General features: G+C 45.9%; 2 protein-coding genes across 6 annotated transcripts; one reads left to right on the top strand and one right to left on the bottom strand.

Moving 5' to 3' along the window:
- Positions 1 to 4,506: 4,506 nt before the first annotated feature.
- Positions 4,507 to 9,913, top strand: LOC133916987 (protein NLP1-like). Of its 4 annotated transcripts, none has more exons than XM_062360898.1 (6): positions 4,507 to 4,816; positions 5,234 to 6,180; positions 6,396 to 6,443; positions 6,523 to 7,549; positions 7,800 to 9,403; positions 9,511 to 9,913. In XM_062360898.1, exons 2-5 carry the CDS (start codon positions 5,374 to 5,376, stop codon positions 8,738 to 8,740), a joined length of 2,823 nt encoding a protein of 940 aa, XP_062216882.1. In that variant the 5' UTR covers positions 4,507 to 4,816; positions 5,234 to 5,373; the 3' UTR covers positions 8,741 to 9,403; positions 9,511 to 9,913. The 4 variants fall into 4 exon arrangements, with proteins under 4 accessions (XP_062216882.1, XP_062216883.1, XP_062216884.1 ...); XM_062360899.1 differs by lacking the exon at positions 4,507 to 4,816 and adding an exon at positions 4,857 to 4,973 and having other exon boundaries at positions 5,071 to 6,180; XM_062360900.1 differs by lacking the exon at positions 4,507 to 4,816 and adding an exon at positions 4,874 to 4,973.
- A 238-nt stretch (positions 9,914 to 10,151) lies between these two features.
- LOC133916988 (probable serine/threonine-protein kinase PIX13) lies at positions 10,152 to 12,946 on the bottom strand. 2 transcript variants are annotated; one of them, XM_062360903.1, is made up of 6 exons: positions 12,705 to 12,888; positions 12,301 to 12,611; positions 11,561 to 11,696; positions 10,941 to 11,083; positions 10,728 to 10,851; positions 10,152 to 10,631 (listed from the first exon to the last, which is right to left on the bottom strand). In XM_062360903.1, the coding sequence occupies exons 1-6, from the start codon at positions 12,778 to 12,780 to the stop codon at positions 10,219 to 10,221; spliced, it is 1,203 nt and encodes a 400-aa protein (XP_062216887.1). In that variant the 5' UTR covers positions 12,781 to 12,888; the 3' UTR covers positions 10,152 to 10,218. The 2 variants fall into 2 exon arrangements, with proteins under 2 accessions (XP_062216887.1, XP_062216886.1); XM_062360902.1 differs by having other exon boundaries at positions 10,152 to 10,851; positions 12,705 to 12,946.
- Positions 12,947 to 14,346: the final 1,400 nt, after the last annotated feature.

Raw genomic sequence — 14,346 nt, forward strand, 5'->3', positions numbered from 1 at the left:
GCACCTTCTTCCCAACAACAGAGGGTTACAACTTGCAATCTCTGAGCTCTGTGAGCAAAAAATGAAAACTCTTAGCACAATGATCTATGGATCTTGCAACTGCAACCTTTCTTGTGCGCATCTCTCGACACTGACTCCACTCAGTCCACTAGAAAGCAGCTCGAGGCTCGAGCAATAATTTTTGCCTCCAGGCACTACCACCCATACACCACAGTGCAGCTTTAATCCGGTGTCTCCTTTGATTGCATTGTTGGCGAGGGTGTTCAGAATAGATGAAGATGCAGCTGTTGTTGCTTAGTGCGCTTGCACGCGCACGACCCAACTGCAGCTGCAGCTGAGACAGGTCGCAGTTTCAGGTGTACCCGATCAACGAATGATATTTTGATTCTGCAGGATCAACAGGTTGGAATGCTAGTCAGAGAAAAAATGATTCTGACACCACCGGAAAATCGGTTGCTATGAAGGCTTCTGCAACGCGCAAACGCCGGATTAAGCATCGCGGCTTCTGCAAAACGACGTTCTGAAGCTTGTTCTTGCTGTATTTCTGAATCCTGGAGTTTGGAGTGTGCGAATCATGTTTGAACATACCATGTTCTCGATCCAGAAAAGTGTAGAGAAGTCGAGAAGCTAGCGAGGGTAGGCATAAAAACTATATAGTTCTGTATGGGCCATTTGTGCTATATACAAGCGTCGGGATCTTGTTCATGCCAAGATTAATTTATTTGACAAGTTGTCTTGTCAAGTAGCTCAATTAGCAATGGAGCGACGGAAGATAATTGAATCGCCTTTGCAAGCTGCGTGCCGCCCACGGGTGGTGAGCACCAACCTGTCATTAGAAAAATCAAAGATATTCACACCAAATAATCATAGTGATTTGTAGGACCTGCGTATCATACTAGTTTGAAACAACGTATCACGAGAGCCTTGTTTAAGAGGGAAGAAATAATGATTCAGCTGTCTTAAATCCTAGTAATTTGGTACAGATTTAGAGCATTATTATTGATCGCACATACAGATGCCGTACGAAACCAGCAACCTGACAGGCCAATATCACCGAAGCAAGTTGCCTCCTTTTTCTGCTCCCAAACTGATAAGAGATTCAGATGTAAAGCTTTCTCTCTCTTCTCTCTCTCTCTCTTTATGTCCAACTTACTGGTAATAGCAACAAACAAGCAACAAGTTACCTTGAACGACTAAACAAACATGCATGCATGTCGCATTACCAGCTGATGCAGCAGCTAATAATCAACTTCAGCTGTTTGCATCATCAGCTCCTCTGAACTTTAGCTTGTTCAGGTAGCAAAAGTCTCTGCCCCACATTCCAAGTCCCCATAAAACAAATTCCCCTTGGATCTTGGACCATTGTGTCCATGCATGTGAAACCCTAATGACCACGTAGCCGCAAGAATCCTCTTTTTTTTTTACCATTTCTCCATTGCACATAGAAGAGTAGTACGGCTTTTGTTTCCCCTTGATTTTTGAGGGGTTATCTTTCTGAAATGGTGATATAAACCTGTGTTCCAGGCAACTCCTTGCAGTCCCTCAAGGCCTGAATTTTTCCTTTTGACTGAAAATGTATTTCAGGTGGCAAAACCCGCTGTTGACCGTCAAAGGGGGAAAAACTTGTGTTCAGACAATCTTTCACCATGGGAAAAAATGAGAAATAGTTTTTTTTTTACTACTATCGTGTACTCCCTCCGATTGCAAATATAAGTCGTTTTAAATTTATGCATAAAGATTAAAAAAGTAGATCAAATAACTTTGTTGCCCTTTATTTATTCTGCATTAGAAAAGATAACTTATTCATTTGTGAGAGTGGTAGCATTTGTTAAACAAGAGTAAGATGGGAACAAAAGAGAAAAAAATACATAGAAGTTCGAAAATAACTTATATTTAGAAAATAGTTGAGGAGGCTAAAACGATCTACATTTGCAACCAAATGGAGTATATATGTGACTTTAACCATCAATTAATTGCTTGTGAGTGATCCAAAAATAGAAATGCAACTCTGCATCCACTTGCGCAGGCAGGATCTATCTCGGCCGTCCATCTCTGACACTAATACTCATCCATCTTAGTCTACTCATGATTTTTTTCACATACTTTGTAATACGAATCTCAATATAAATGAACAGCTCAGCAGTATCATGGAAGCATGAGCATCCGAGCCCTACCTTTCTTCACATGAGTCTGGCCATGCTGGTTCACCAACCCCTTCATTTTAACAAGATACTGCTTCACCTACCACTATGGTTAGACCATCTCTAACCATATTCCCTTCATTTCGTTCCCTTCCCAATTTCCTTTTCCGTTCCCATTCTCTTTATTTTCTCTCATCTCTAACAGCTTCACTTCAAGGGGAATCGCGAAGGGAAAGGAGAGAGAATCCTGTCCTGAAGGGAATGACCCTGAGAATCCTGTCGTGAAGGGAATCGTGAAGTGAAACCGTTGGAGCGCTGAAGGGAATGAAATCCATTCACGACGGGATTTTCGTCCCCGAAGGGAAACCGTTGGGCTTAGCCTTATAAGGTTAATCTCGGTAGTGAAACATTTCATTGTATTAAAACAACCACCAAATCACAACTTTCTGAATATTTTCTTCAATCATTAAAGGTTTATGTCAGTATGAAACCATGATAGTATATTTGGTTCCGAAGTTTCAAACAATATCAGCTTGCTTGCTTGGGATAAAGTTCGATTTTAATATTTGGAAGATGAGAATTGAAGTACGAACATGTCTCGGGATTCAAGACAACCAAGAACGAAGATACCAGCAGCTCACGTAACAGACAGTACTGCCATCTAAAAAAAAGATAAAAGAAATGCAGTAGTTAACACGTATACGAGTTTGTGTGTACATATAAAATCCTTGAGACCGTAAGTATCTACTTGCTTGATGCGATACTACGCGTAAGATATGCACTAGCTGCTGCATTGGATCCACGGGCTGTTGATATATTCTACGCAAAAAGTCAGAACACAGGATGACGAAAGATTCACAAAGAAAATTAGTGTCTTCATCAGCACTGTGCCAGCTGAAAGAAACGTTTCATGATTCTACCAAATTAAAAATGCCATCGAGTAGCCATTTCTGTCAGCTAGAATCATCGACCGTACGTTCTAGGACTCCACATTAGCATTTTGTCAACTGTACTACTGAGGACATTTCATTTCTCTCGTGAGCTGTATCTATTTTGGATCAAGATTTTGGGAACAACATATATTGTTAACCAAACATAAGAATATGTATTTGCCAACATAGGTTGTCATCAGTAAAAAAGAAAAGACCATGGATATCGATATGGTATCGAGAATACAACTTTGGCAGCTAATTTTTATTGTGATATATGATTTTCTTGTTCCAAATTAAAATTTTAAAGGAATATTGATAGTACAAACTTCGAAAAACCAGGTTCTTCAGCTCATCTGACGGTAGTAACTACTCCCTCCATCTCAAAATAAATAACATTTTAGAGTTGGGTATAAGTATTAAGGTAAACGATAAAATAATAATCTTACTCTCTCTCAATACCATTTATTACGTGAGAAACGAGAATTACATTACTCCAGGAAGGAAGTTACATAATAGAGGAGATAAGATCAAAAAATTTAAATTAAAGTTACCTTAAAATTATAGAATATTATCTATTTTAAACATTGTAGAAAATACTAAAACACTATCTATTTTAAAACGGATAGGATACTAAAATGAGAACCCAAGCCGGAGCTAGCGAGGCGCCAGTGTACCACCACCGCGGGTCCCTATCCACTGATGCGAGGTACCGCCTCGGAAATTGCTTGAAGTAGCGGTTTGCCCTTTTGCGGTATAACCGCATGTGATTCCCACAAACTTATATAATCAGGCGTTACTACTAATTTTGCAATCAAGTTTGCTCCAACAACCAACTCGGTTGCATATAGATTAATTAAACAGGTTAGGCAGACAAATCTTTCGCCCTGTTCTTATTCTCCTACGAGGCTTTTGCTCATACCACACCCTCTCCAGTGTAGTTGGCACGAGTACATTCTCAATGGGGCACCGCATTGTCCATCTTTGTAACGTTTTTATGATCTTAATGAAAATATTTAATTCAGAAAAAAAGTAGAGAGATAGTGTTTTATCTTTAGATTGTAAGAATACAATTTATTTTGTAGAATCTATGAGAACTCTTTCCTATTTAGATTATAAATCATGAGATTTTATTGTACAATTTGATTTGCGGAATGTGAAAATCAACTTTCATATTATAATTTTTTATTTATTCTTTTACTTTAAAACTCATAATCATAATAAAAAAACATGACCTAAAGCGAGAGGCTCGGCAGAATCTTTGGTTCACACCCAAGAACCCAACCCAACTCCGGCAGACGGCAGCCGAGGCGAGACGAGGTCAGCCGCACGGGTCGTCGACGTCTGCCACCGCACGACGGCCCGTGGCCCACCCCTATGCATATCCTGACCACGTCATCCGTGTGTGGACTGTGGAGAGGTATTGGAGATTCCGTCGTCATTGTGCAGCTGCACAAACAAAGATGCAAGGGCGCAGAAAGACAGCGCACTCCGAGGAGAGAACGCCTATTTGCAGTGCACAAGTACGACTCCCCCTCTCTCTCACTGTGTGTCCCAGCAGAATCCATCTGATCCTTTGAGATGCAGACAGAATCACTTGTGCTGAAAGCCTGAAACAGTGTGCGACAGGTGAGAGGGAGTTTGATCATAGCATAGCTGCGAAGGCAAGAGCAAGCTGCTGCAAGCCTGCGACCACTGTTCTATTGGTGCACTGTTGTTGCAACTAGAGATCGACATGCCAGTGAGGTGGGTTTGTTGGTTCATGGCATCTGATGCAGCAAAGTTGTTGTTGCTGTGTGTGTGTTTGTCTGGTCTCGTTCTTCCTTCCTTGCTCTTCTTTTGAGAGGGGGGGCGATAGCACTAGTTGCGGCTGCAGATGTTCGCCTGGTTGGTTGGTGAAATGGTTAGTGTGCCGTGCCGTCTCGTGTTTCTTACTGCCACTTTGTTCTTCCATTGGGGGCGTGATGGCGATGTGTCTCACTCTCTTTCGCCCGTAGCAGGCCTCGCCTCCCCCACCCCGCTCGTGTTGTGGGGTGCGAGGACTAGTGGCTTCCGTTGTGGCAACCATGCGCAGAAAAAGATCGCCTCCTCCTATTGCGTGCTTGATTCCTTGGAGTATTTGACGGAAAAGTTTATCTTTTTCTTTTCTTTTTTGGTGCCCAGTTAATCCAGGCTTCTTGGTTCGTGGCTCGTGTTTCTTGGCTGCTCTGCGCTGCTGCGGCGGCTGTTCTTGTGCTGCTTTCTACGATTGGCATGCGAATATTTTGAAGTGGAGTGAGTGAGCTGGTTGTGGTTGTGCGGGCATGGAGCAGGCGCCGCAGAACGATGAGGACGGGTTCCTGGGCTGCGGCGTGATGGAGGAAGCCGCCATCGGCGACCTGGATCTCATGGAGGATTTCCTGATGGCGGCCCCGGGATTCGATTTCTCGGAGTTCTTGAATCCCGGCGCCGGCGCATCCCCGGGGACGTGCGGCCCCCTCTCGCCGCTGTTTGACATCAGCAGCACGATGACCACAGCGACTCCCCCGGCGCCGGCTGGTGAGGACGACAGGGACGAGCCGGAGAGGGTCAACCGGGTGGAGGCGAGCCCGCCGCGCCGCGCCTGCCTCTTCCAGCCGAGGCAGGAGGTGGAGGGCACGGTGAAGGAGCGGCTGTGGCGCGCGCTGGAGCGCATCGCGTCGCTGTGGCAGCCGCAGCCCGGGGAATTGCTGGCGCAGGTCTGGGTCCCGACAGTGATCGGCGACCGGCAGGTGCTGACAACGTGCGGGCAGCCGTTCTGGCTAGACCGCCGGAACCAGCGCCTCTCGAGCTACCGGACAGTGTCGATGAAGTACCAGTTCTCCGCCGACGAGAGCGCACGCGCCGAGCTGGGGCTGCCCGGCCGCGTCTTCGTCGGCCGCGTCCCCGAGTGGACGCCCGACGTCCGCTACTTCTCTACCGAGGAGTACCCACGCGTCCGCCATGCACAGTACTTCGACATCCGCGGCAGCTTCGCGCTCCCTGTCTTCGAGCCCCGGACCCGGGCCTGCCTCGGCGTCGTCGAGCTCGTCATGACCACGCAGAAGATCAACTACAATGCCGAGATCGAGAACATCTGCAATGCTCTCAAGGTAGATTGCCCATTTCTGCTGCTCTTCTCTGTTTTGGTTCTCCGATGTGCCCCTTTGCAGGCTATATTATGCTCTTAACCTGTTCGATGAAATGCCCTTAGGAAAAGACGTGATAACTACCGGGCACGCCAATCCCCGAAGTAATCAGTCTTTTCACCTTCCTTTATTTAGTGATGTTCTTGTCTTAGTAAGATTGTGTTTGTGCAAATTTGCAGGAGGTTGATCTTATAAGCTCTGATGTTTCAATCAATCCCCGTGCAAAGGTGAGATATCCAAATTCCGCATCATATTGTTATGCTGAAATTTTGCTATCAGTGACATATGCTGCTCACTGCTTGTTAGGTGGTTGATACTTCTTACAGAGCAATTGTACCAGAGATAGTCGATGTTCTCAGAACTGTTTGTGAGACACACGAGTTGCCATTGGCCCAGACATGGATACCGTGCATCTGCCAGGCAAAGAGGGGAATCCGCCACTCTGATGAAAAATTCAAGAACTGTGTGTCCACTATGGATGAGGCGTGTTACGTCCGTGACCCAATCGTAAGGGGCTTTCACCAAGCTTGCTCCGAGCATCATCTTTTCAGAGGTGAGGGTGTCGTTGGCAGGGCATTTGGGACGAACGAGCCATGTTTCTCCCCGGACATTACTGCCTACAGCAAGGTCCAATACCCTCTCTCACATCATGCAACAGTTTTCAGATTGAGGGCTGCGGTGGCCATCCGACTGGGAAGTGTTAGGACTGGAAGCCTTGACTTTGTCTTGGAATTCTTTCTGCCGTTGGACTGTGTAGAGAAAGAAGAGCAAAGGGCCATGGTTAATTCTTTGTCCATGACAATACAGAAGACCTGCTATACATTACGAGTTGTCAGTTTGATAGAACTGGTGCATGAAGGATCATTTGAAACAAGCGCACTAACCCCACCAGAATTTTATGCCGAGTCTATGCCTGAAAACTTGGATGAGCATTGCAGCGGCATTGATGTTCCTGCAAGATCGACATTGCTGGAAGCTTCTGAGGAGGCGTCCTCATGGATAGCAAGCCTTGTGGATGCTCAAAATAAGGGAGTGAAAGAAATGGATGGTGACCTGCCATTTGGATTCAGCAAGCAAGAGGATGAAGGGTTTAGTGTTACAGCTGGCTGGCATACTTCACCAATAATAGGGCCTGAAGGTAGCATCTTTTCAGGGTTTAAGTTGCATGAAGAATATGAGGTCAAGGAGGCAACTTGTTCCGGTGGTCCAAGCTTTTCGAACTTGGAGAAAGCAGTAGAGAAGCGACACACTAAGATGGAGAAAACTGTTAGCCTGGAAGAGCTTCGGAAGCATTTTGCTGGTAGCCTGAAAGAAGCTGCAAAGAATTTAGGAGGTAACTTTTGACCTAGAGGATCTCTACAGTTCTTTGCCCTTACTTTTTCTTTAGTACCATACCCATAACTTTATTTCATGGCTCAAATAGAACTATACTTTTTTTACTCATTGCTAAAATAGAGTTAAGTTTCATTAATTCAACTTCCGTTGCTTTTGCAATAATTGCAAGCGAAAGGCACAATAGTTCACTAGTTGCTTAGATACAAACTTCAATGTCTATAATTGACCATTTCAATCATCTGTTTCAGTGTGCCCTACTACACTGAAGAGAATATGCAGGCAGCATGGAATTAATCGTTGGCCATCACGGAAGATCAAGAAAGTTGGCCACTCCCTGAAGAAATTGCAAATGGTCATTGATTCGGTACATGGTTCTGAAGGAACAGTTCAGTTCAGTTCGCTCTATGAAAACTTTACCAATACCACATGGTCAGAAAGAGAGTTACAAGGGGATCTCACTTATCCATTATCTGAGCAAAAAGCTCACTTGGAACCTTTGGTTCATGATCAGCAGTGCAAGGGCAGATTCATTTCACATACTTCTGGCTCTAATTCCCTCTCCCCCTCTTGCAGTCAAAGCTCAAATTCCAGCCATGGTTGTTCCAGTGGTTCAAAACCGCAACAACATGGCAGTGCTCCTCAGCTTGCAGTTAAGGAAGAAAATGTCATGGAGGAGAATCAGAGTTCCACACTACTGAAAGCTGGGAGCCATGCAGAACTGCAGATGTTTACTGAAGAAAGACCTGTCACCCTATCTAGGTCTCAGAGTCAAATGCTTTTAAGTGAACAAAAACCAATGGAAAACATGTCAGGCATGCAAAAGAATAAGCCTGATTCTCTCAAAATAAAAGCCATGTATGGTGAAGAAAGATGCATATTCCGACTTCAGCCTAGTTGGGGATTTGAAAAGCTAAAAGAAGAAATTGTAAAGCGGTTCAGCATTGCTCAGGAGACCTATGTGGACCTCAAGTACTTGGATGATGAATCTGAGTGGATTCTTTTAACATGTGATGCGGACCTGCTGGAGTGTATTGATGTGTACAAGTCATCAAGTGCTCAAACAGTAAGAATCTTGGTAAATCCTAATGTTCAGCCGGCGCTTGGTCCTTCCTTTGGTCAAACTAGTTTGTCCAGACAATGTTCTTCCAGGATGCAGAACAAGCATGCCATCTCTCTTCTTGAAATTTAAGGGCCACTACTACAGCCCCTGCCTTAAAGAAGGCATTTTTTCACTGCTCTACAAATTTCGCAATTGGCTGGGGTCAAACTTGGGATCTCTCAGGTGGCTCAGCTCTAAGCCCCCCTCCCCTAACCAGCCGGGAACTGCAACTCTATCCCTCTCTTCTTGAAGTAAAGAGTTTGTTGACATTGCTCCCAGTATTAAGTCATGGTGATATGCACAGGCAGCATCTGTAAATACCTTCACCTGTGTTATCATCCAATGATTAGATGCCCAGCGAACTTAGAACTCGATGTTCCTTGTCAGCACTGGGGATTAGTTTGTTCTTGTCCGTCGTAATAGAAGATAGAAATTTGTACTTCTAGTTCAGTTTTATAACCATAGAAGTAGTTTATTCCACTTACCAAACTAGTGTACAGCGATTTAGGTCAAAGCGTGGAGCCAGTTGGAATTTGTCGAAATGAAGCTTTGGATTAGGTTTAGCAGTCATGACCAAGTTACAGCACAAATGTAAGTCCTTTTGGGGTTTGATCTGTTGCACAATTCTGAAGTATTTCTTCGAAGTTCAACTTTAAACGATTGCCAAAAGTTGCAAGCTGTGGAATCAACAGAAGTGTGCCCATGCTTTCAGGTGTCAGTATAGCGGCCATGATGAAATGTCTTCTCACCAGTGTAAGTATCAATGAAACTAGTTCTTTTGGTATTTATTTTCCCTTCAGTTTGTAAATCTCACTGCAATTGCACGGTAAGCTAATCTTGCTTTCGTCTCCATATTCCAGAGCAAAAGTTATTTGAGCAGAGGACCTGGAGAGATGACTACGCAACAATACATGCATCAATCTCATCTCCAGTCAAAATGCAATTTTGTTGGTCCAAGGTCAATGTTAGCATCAAATGTTGTATGCACGTTGCACATTTCGCAGTTTTTCATGTTTGTGCTTCACCCTTTCAGAAGGGAGGGTGGTTTTGGACATCCTTAATAATTTGACAGTAGGAAGGCAGGAGATGTCCTAGTCTCCTAGACGACATTGGTGCATAGAGATTGTTCTTCTCTCATCTTGGTTATGTACTGGAATGCTAGAATGTTTTGAGGTAGTCTGTTTTGTATTTATCCTTAAGTTTGCAACATATACATTTATTTCAGAAGTCATAATCTTTTTTTAATACAATATGTATTTCTCCTGCCGGTTCGGTTTTTTTTTAAAATCTCTGCATGTGCTGCTCCTGAGTTGCGTACGGTCTTATGACTGGCCTGGCCGAATCTGACTCGGACACAGGCTTTGAACACTGTCGGTTTCCCCTGTCCGATTCGGATCCGTTGCGGAACTCGGTCACCTAGCTAGTAGAGACTAATGGAGTGTTATCGTTTGCGAATGTAAGAATTAACTTTGTGTTGATTAGTAGAAGCTCAAGTCAACACTGTAGCTGTGCGGCCTGTGCCTGCAAGTGTTCTTAATTAGCAGCATGATCAAGTAAGTAATCATGCATCAACACGGCTTGGAAGAATCATGATGACAAGGTGACGATGACCGTCGTGCGACTGGCCGCGGTGGCAGATCCTGGTGCCCCTTGGACCCCGCGGTCTCCTGCAGGGCCTCGATCTCCTCGAGCGTGACGACGACGTCGGCCATGGACGGCCGGCTCTTGGGGTCGCCGCTGAGGCACTTGTTCGCGAGCCTGGCGGCCTGGAACGCGGCCTTGGGCGGGTACCGCCCGCCTAGCCGCCGGTCCATGAGGCTCGTCAGCTTCTGCTTCTGCCCGCCCGCGAGGTACGGCCGCGCCCACTTCACCAGGTTCTGCTCGTCGCTCGGCCGGTTCAGGTCGTGCGCGCGCAGCCCCGTCAGCAGCTCCAGCAGCACCACGCCGAAGCCGTACACGTCGCTCTTCACGTACAGGTGGCCTGCATGCACACACCCGCGGGACATCAATGTGAGCGGCCTGGCCGTGACATGCTGAGCTAGTGAACTGATGATCCTGCGGCGCCGCGCGAACCTACCGGTGGCGACGTACTCCGGCGCGGCGTAGCCGTAGGTGCCGATGACCCGAGTGGTGACGTGCGACTTGCCGCCGGAGGGGCCGTTCTTGGCGAGCCCGAAGTCTGACAGCTTCGGAGTGAAATCCTGAGAATGTATTACACTCAGTAACCGTGATTGAAGATGGTCTCTGCAAGTTTGCTGCGATGAGTCGAGGAGAAGATTGGTGGATCTACCGAGTCAAGGAGGATGTTGGACGCCTTGAAGTCCCTGTAGATGATCTGCTTCTCCGACGAGTGCAGGAAGGCGAGGCCGCGCGCCGCGCCGATGGCGATCTTGAGCCTTAGGATCCATGAGAGCGGTTCAAGTGTCCCACCCCCTGCTCAAAGATTTTGTCTCCAACATGTCAGAGAGGACCCTGATACAGTGTAACATGTCTGGTTACTATTGCCAGAACATATAATTAAATCTGCCGGTGAACATCATGCATGACTTGTGCAAGGGATTTGCTTAAACTTGTCAAACTTCAGATCAACGTGTTTTTTTAGGCAATTCAGACCAGCGTGTGCTGCTGCTGCTAGCCTTCTAGAGTGCCTAGCCAAAAGTCAAAATACGCTTCTAGAGGGCCAAGATCTGCCGCAAGTCTGAAATACTGTTCCTTCTTATTATTCAGACAAAAGGCATGCATGCGTTTCCAAATGTCTTAGCTAGGTTAGGCAGGCGATTATATAGTGAACCATACGAAATCGCTTCTGCAGTTTGTCAATCTTATGCAACTTAACTGAATGGACCATTTTTTGTCAATCAGGTATGCTGAAATGTACATTGTCAATTCTCGCTGTGGCGGCAGACTTACTCCTGAACAGATGGTTTTCCAAGCTGCCTTTGGACATGAACTCGTACACCAGGAGCAGCTCCCTGTCCTCGCCGCAGTATCCCAGGAGCCTCACCAGATTCGGATGAGACAATCTTCCCAAGAAGTTGACCTCGGACTACACTTGCAGTTGCAGAAGAAGAAACGGAAATGAACTCACCACTAATCAGAAAGTAGTACAACTCAAATGAACATGGACATGAGGACTAAACAATAATCCAGCTTGCCAATCAAGGAAGCAACGGATCACGTTGACACTGCATTAGTACATTGATTGCCAAAGCATGCTCTCAATCATAACAAAGGTACAGGGTTATGAACTATGCATTGTTGGCATGATGGGAGGAAACCAAAATGAGTTGAAAAAAATGGGACTTCATGGCAAAGGCAGGCAAGAGCTAAAACGGTTGACTTGTACAGTAGTAAGCCAAGAAAGCAACTAGCTGAATCCGAACCACAAATGCCAGAGGAACATTTTATCCAAAATTCAAGTTGCAGCACCTCGATTCTGGTGGTTTATCCAATATACCATATTAAGAATAAGAAGAAAACGGTTAACTAGATCCCAATGAAATGAAAAAAAAGAGGTTTTTAAAAAAAAAAGCAAAATGCAAAGCAACCAGGGATTAAAAGGGAAGCTCTGAGCTCTGTTATATGACCAAATCAGCTCATGCACGCGAGCAACGAAGCAAATCAAAAGACAATGGATCGCCGTGGCTCACCTGCCACTCCTGCAGGCCCTGGATGCTCTCCGGATTGAGCTTCTTGACGGCGACGACGACGCCGGCGGTGCTCTTGGTGGGGTTGAGCGTGCGCTCGTCGACCCACCCCTTGTAGACCCGGCCGAACCCACCCTCCCCGAGCACCATCTCCGGCTTGAACCCCCGCGTCACCGCCCGCAGCTCCGCCAGCGTGAACTCCCTCAGCCTCGGTGCCTCAAGTACCTGCCCCGGCCCCGGCGCGCTCGGCCACGGACGTCCGTTCTCTTGCCTCCCGCCGCCGCCGCCGATCACCTTTGGCCATGTGAGCTGCCCTGCGCATGCACACATCAACGCGATCAAATCAAATAAATCACGGCAATATAATCGAATTGCAACTTGATGATCGAATCGAAGCAGAGGCGTACGTGCAGGAGGCGGATCTTTGCTCGGGCAGAGGGATCTCGCGGTCGCGTCAAGGGAGCCGAAGCAGCAGTTGCCCATGTTGAATCGAGCAAACCACGCGTTAATTTGCTCCTCGCGAGCGCGCGCGGGCGGGCGTGTGATCTTGTGCTGGTGAGCGCGTGTGCTCACTGCTCAGATGTAACGAAGAGTGGAAATGAGGAGCGTGGGGTGACTGGTGAGAAAGGAAGGAGATGGCGCGAAGGGGAGGGACGTGGAAGTGCGCTGGTCTTGGCGTGGGCTTGGTCTATGGACCCAGCGCAGTGCCACGGTTGGACTGCGAAAATTCCACTAAGCCATTCGTTGTTTGCGTTCTTGCCCTGATTGGTTTAGGACTCTAAGGTTATCTCCAGACGGGATGAACAATAGATAATACTAAGCAGAGGCGTCAGCTATGGATGGTAGTGGAATTTTTAGATTTTGGCCATTTTCAAAATTCTTTTTTTTTTTTACATATGGACCTACAGGGAAACAATGTCAAACAAATGAATTATTTTTACGACTCCATGATTATTGATGCCGTTGCTAAATAACACGACTGGCAATTGACGTTGTGACAGTTGTCATGTATGATTTTGCAAGTCTAACGTTGAAGATCATATATGGTAGGTATTATGACGTCAATTGTCATCGTGTCGTGCTATCCAACTACGACGACAAATGTTATAGGGTTGTGCAAAAGAGTTTATTTTTAAAAATTATTTTTACAGGGGTCTATTTGTAGATTTTTTTTTTAGAAGGTCCAAATGTAAAAATTTCACTTGATGGAAGCTACGCCTTCAAGTTCAACGCAGCTGCTCTTCCGTTTCCTGGAAACTACTCACACACTGACATGGGTAATCACCGTCGCTTTTCGCTGTTTCTTTCTTGTCTCAGCTAAGGGCCCTGCGTACTTGGTTCCAAGTCAGCTGACTGCAAGCTGATTTATTCTTTCCTTATACGTTAGGTTGGGTTTCAGATGTAGCCCAAAATCTAGTGCCCGAGAAAGAGGGAATGGCATTTTGACTATGATTGGGTCCAACAGTGGTAGAACGGTAGAACCTGGTGCAGAAATCAGGTGAGTTTTGGTGAAATCAAGCAGGGGTTTGATATGTTTCAGCAGCTTTTGTTTTCAAAAAAGGGTAAAAATCCTTCTTATCTTGCATGAAATCTCGCCAAGGTGTCAATAGATTCAGAAGTCCTTGGCGATAAAAACAAATTCCCCAACTACCGAACGTAACTGATCATCTCTATCTGGCATCTTTTTTTTATTAAAAAAAACTCTACACTGAAAAAATTGTGAGTATCTATGTATATATATGTATAGTAATATAATAAGTGAGTTGCGGTAGATAAAGAGAATCTCGGTCATGTAATTGTAATTGTACAAAATCGGAGGTGAAGAAAGAAACAACGATATACTAGCTAAGCTCGCAGTGTGCTCTGCGTCGTCCATGTCAAAGTAGCAACAGGAAAGCATCGTCGTCGCGCCTCCCATCCCATGACGTGGCTGCTCCAATGAACCAAACCCTTTGTTTGGCCTTGCCCACGTCCAAATCGTGGGATGGCCATCGATCGCCACGGCTGGAAACCACGACAGTGACTTGACACGTTCCATGCTACTCGACA

This window comes from Phragmites australis, chromosome 4 (genome assembly GCF_958298935.1).
Source record: "Phragmites australis chromosome 4, lpPhrAust1.1, whole genome shotgun sequence".
Classification (NCBI taxonomy): Eukaryota; Viridiplantae; Streptophyta; class Magnoliopsida; order Poales; family Poaceae; genus Phragmites; species Phragmites australis.

Excerpts from the sequence above, each read along its gene's own strand:
- LOC133916987 (XM_062360898.1), top strand. The coding sequence starts at position 5,374 with ATGGAGCAGGCGCCGCAGAACGATGAGGACGGGTTCCTGGGCTGCGGC. Across the intron at positions 6,444-6,522 it reads CAATCAATCCCCGTGCAAAG|GTGGTTGATACTTCTTACAG; the intron begins GTGAGATATCCA and ends ACTGCTTGTTAG. Across the intron at positions 7,550-7,799 it reads AGCTGCAAAGAATTTAGGAG|TGTGCCCTACTACACTGAAG; the intron begins GTAACTTTTGAC and ends CATCTGTTTCAG.
- LOC133916988 (XM_062360902.1), bottom strand. The coding sequence starts at position 12,780 with ATGGGCAACTGCTGCTTCGGCTCCCTTGACGCGACCGCGAGATCCCTC. Across the intron at positions 12,612-12,704 it reads CAAAGATCCGCCTCCTGCAC|GGCAGCTCACATGGCCAAAG; the intron begins GTACGCCTCTGC and ends GTGCATGCGCAG. Across the intron at positions 11,084-11,560 it reads GGAAAACCATCTGTTCAGGA|GGGGTGGGACACTTGAACCG; the intron begins GTAAGTCTGCCG and ends ATCTTTGAGCAG.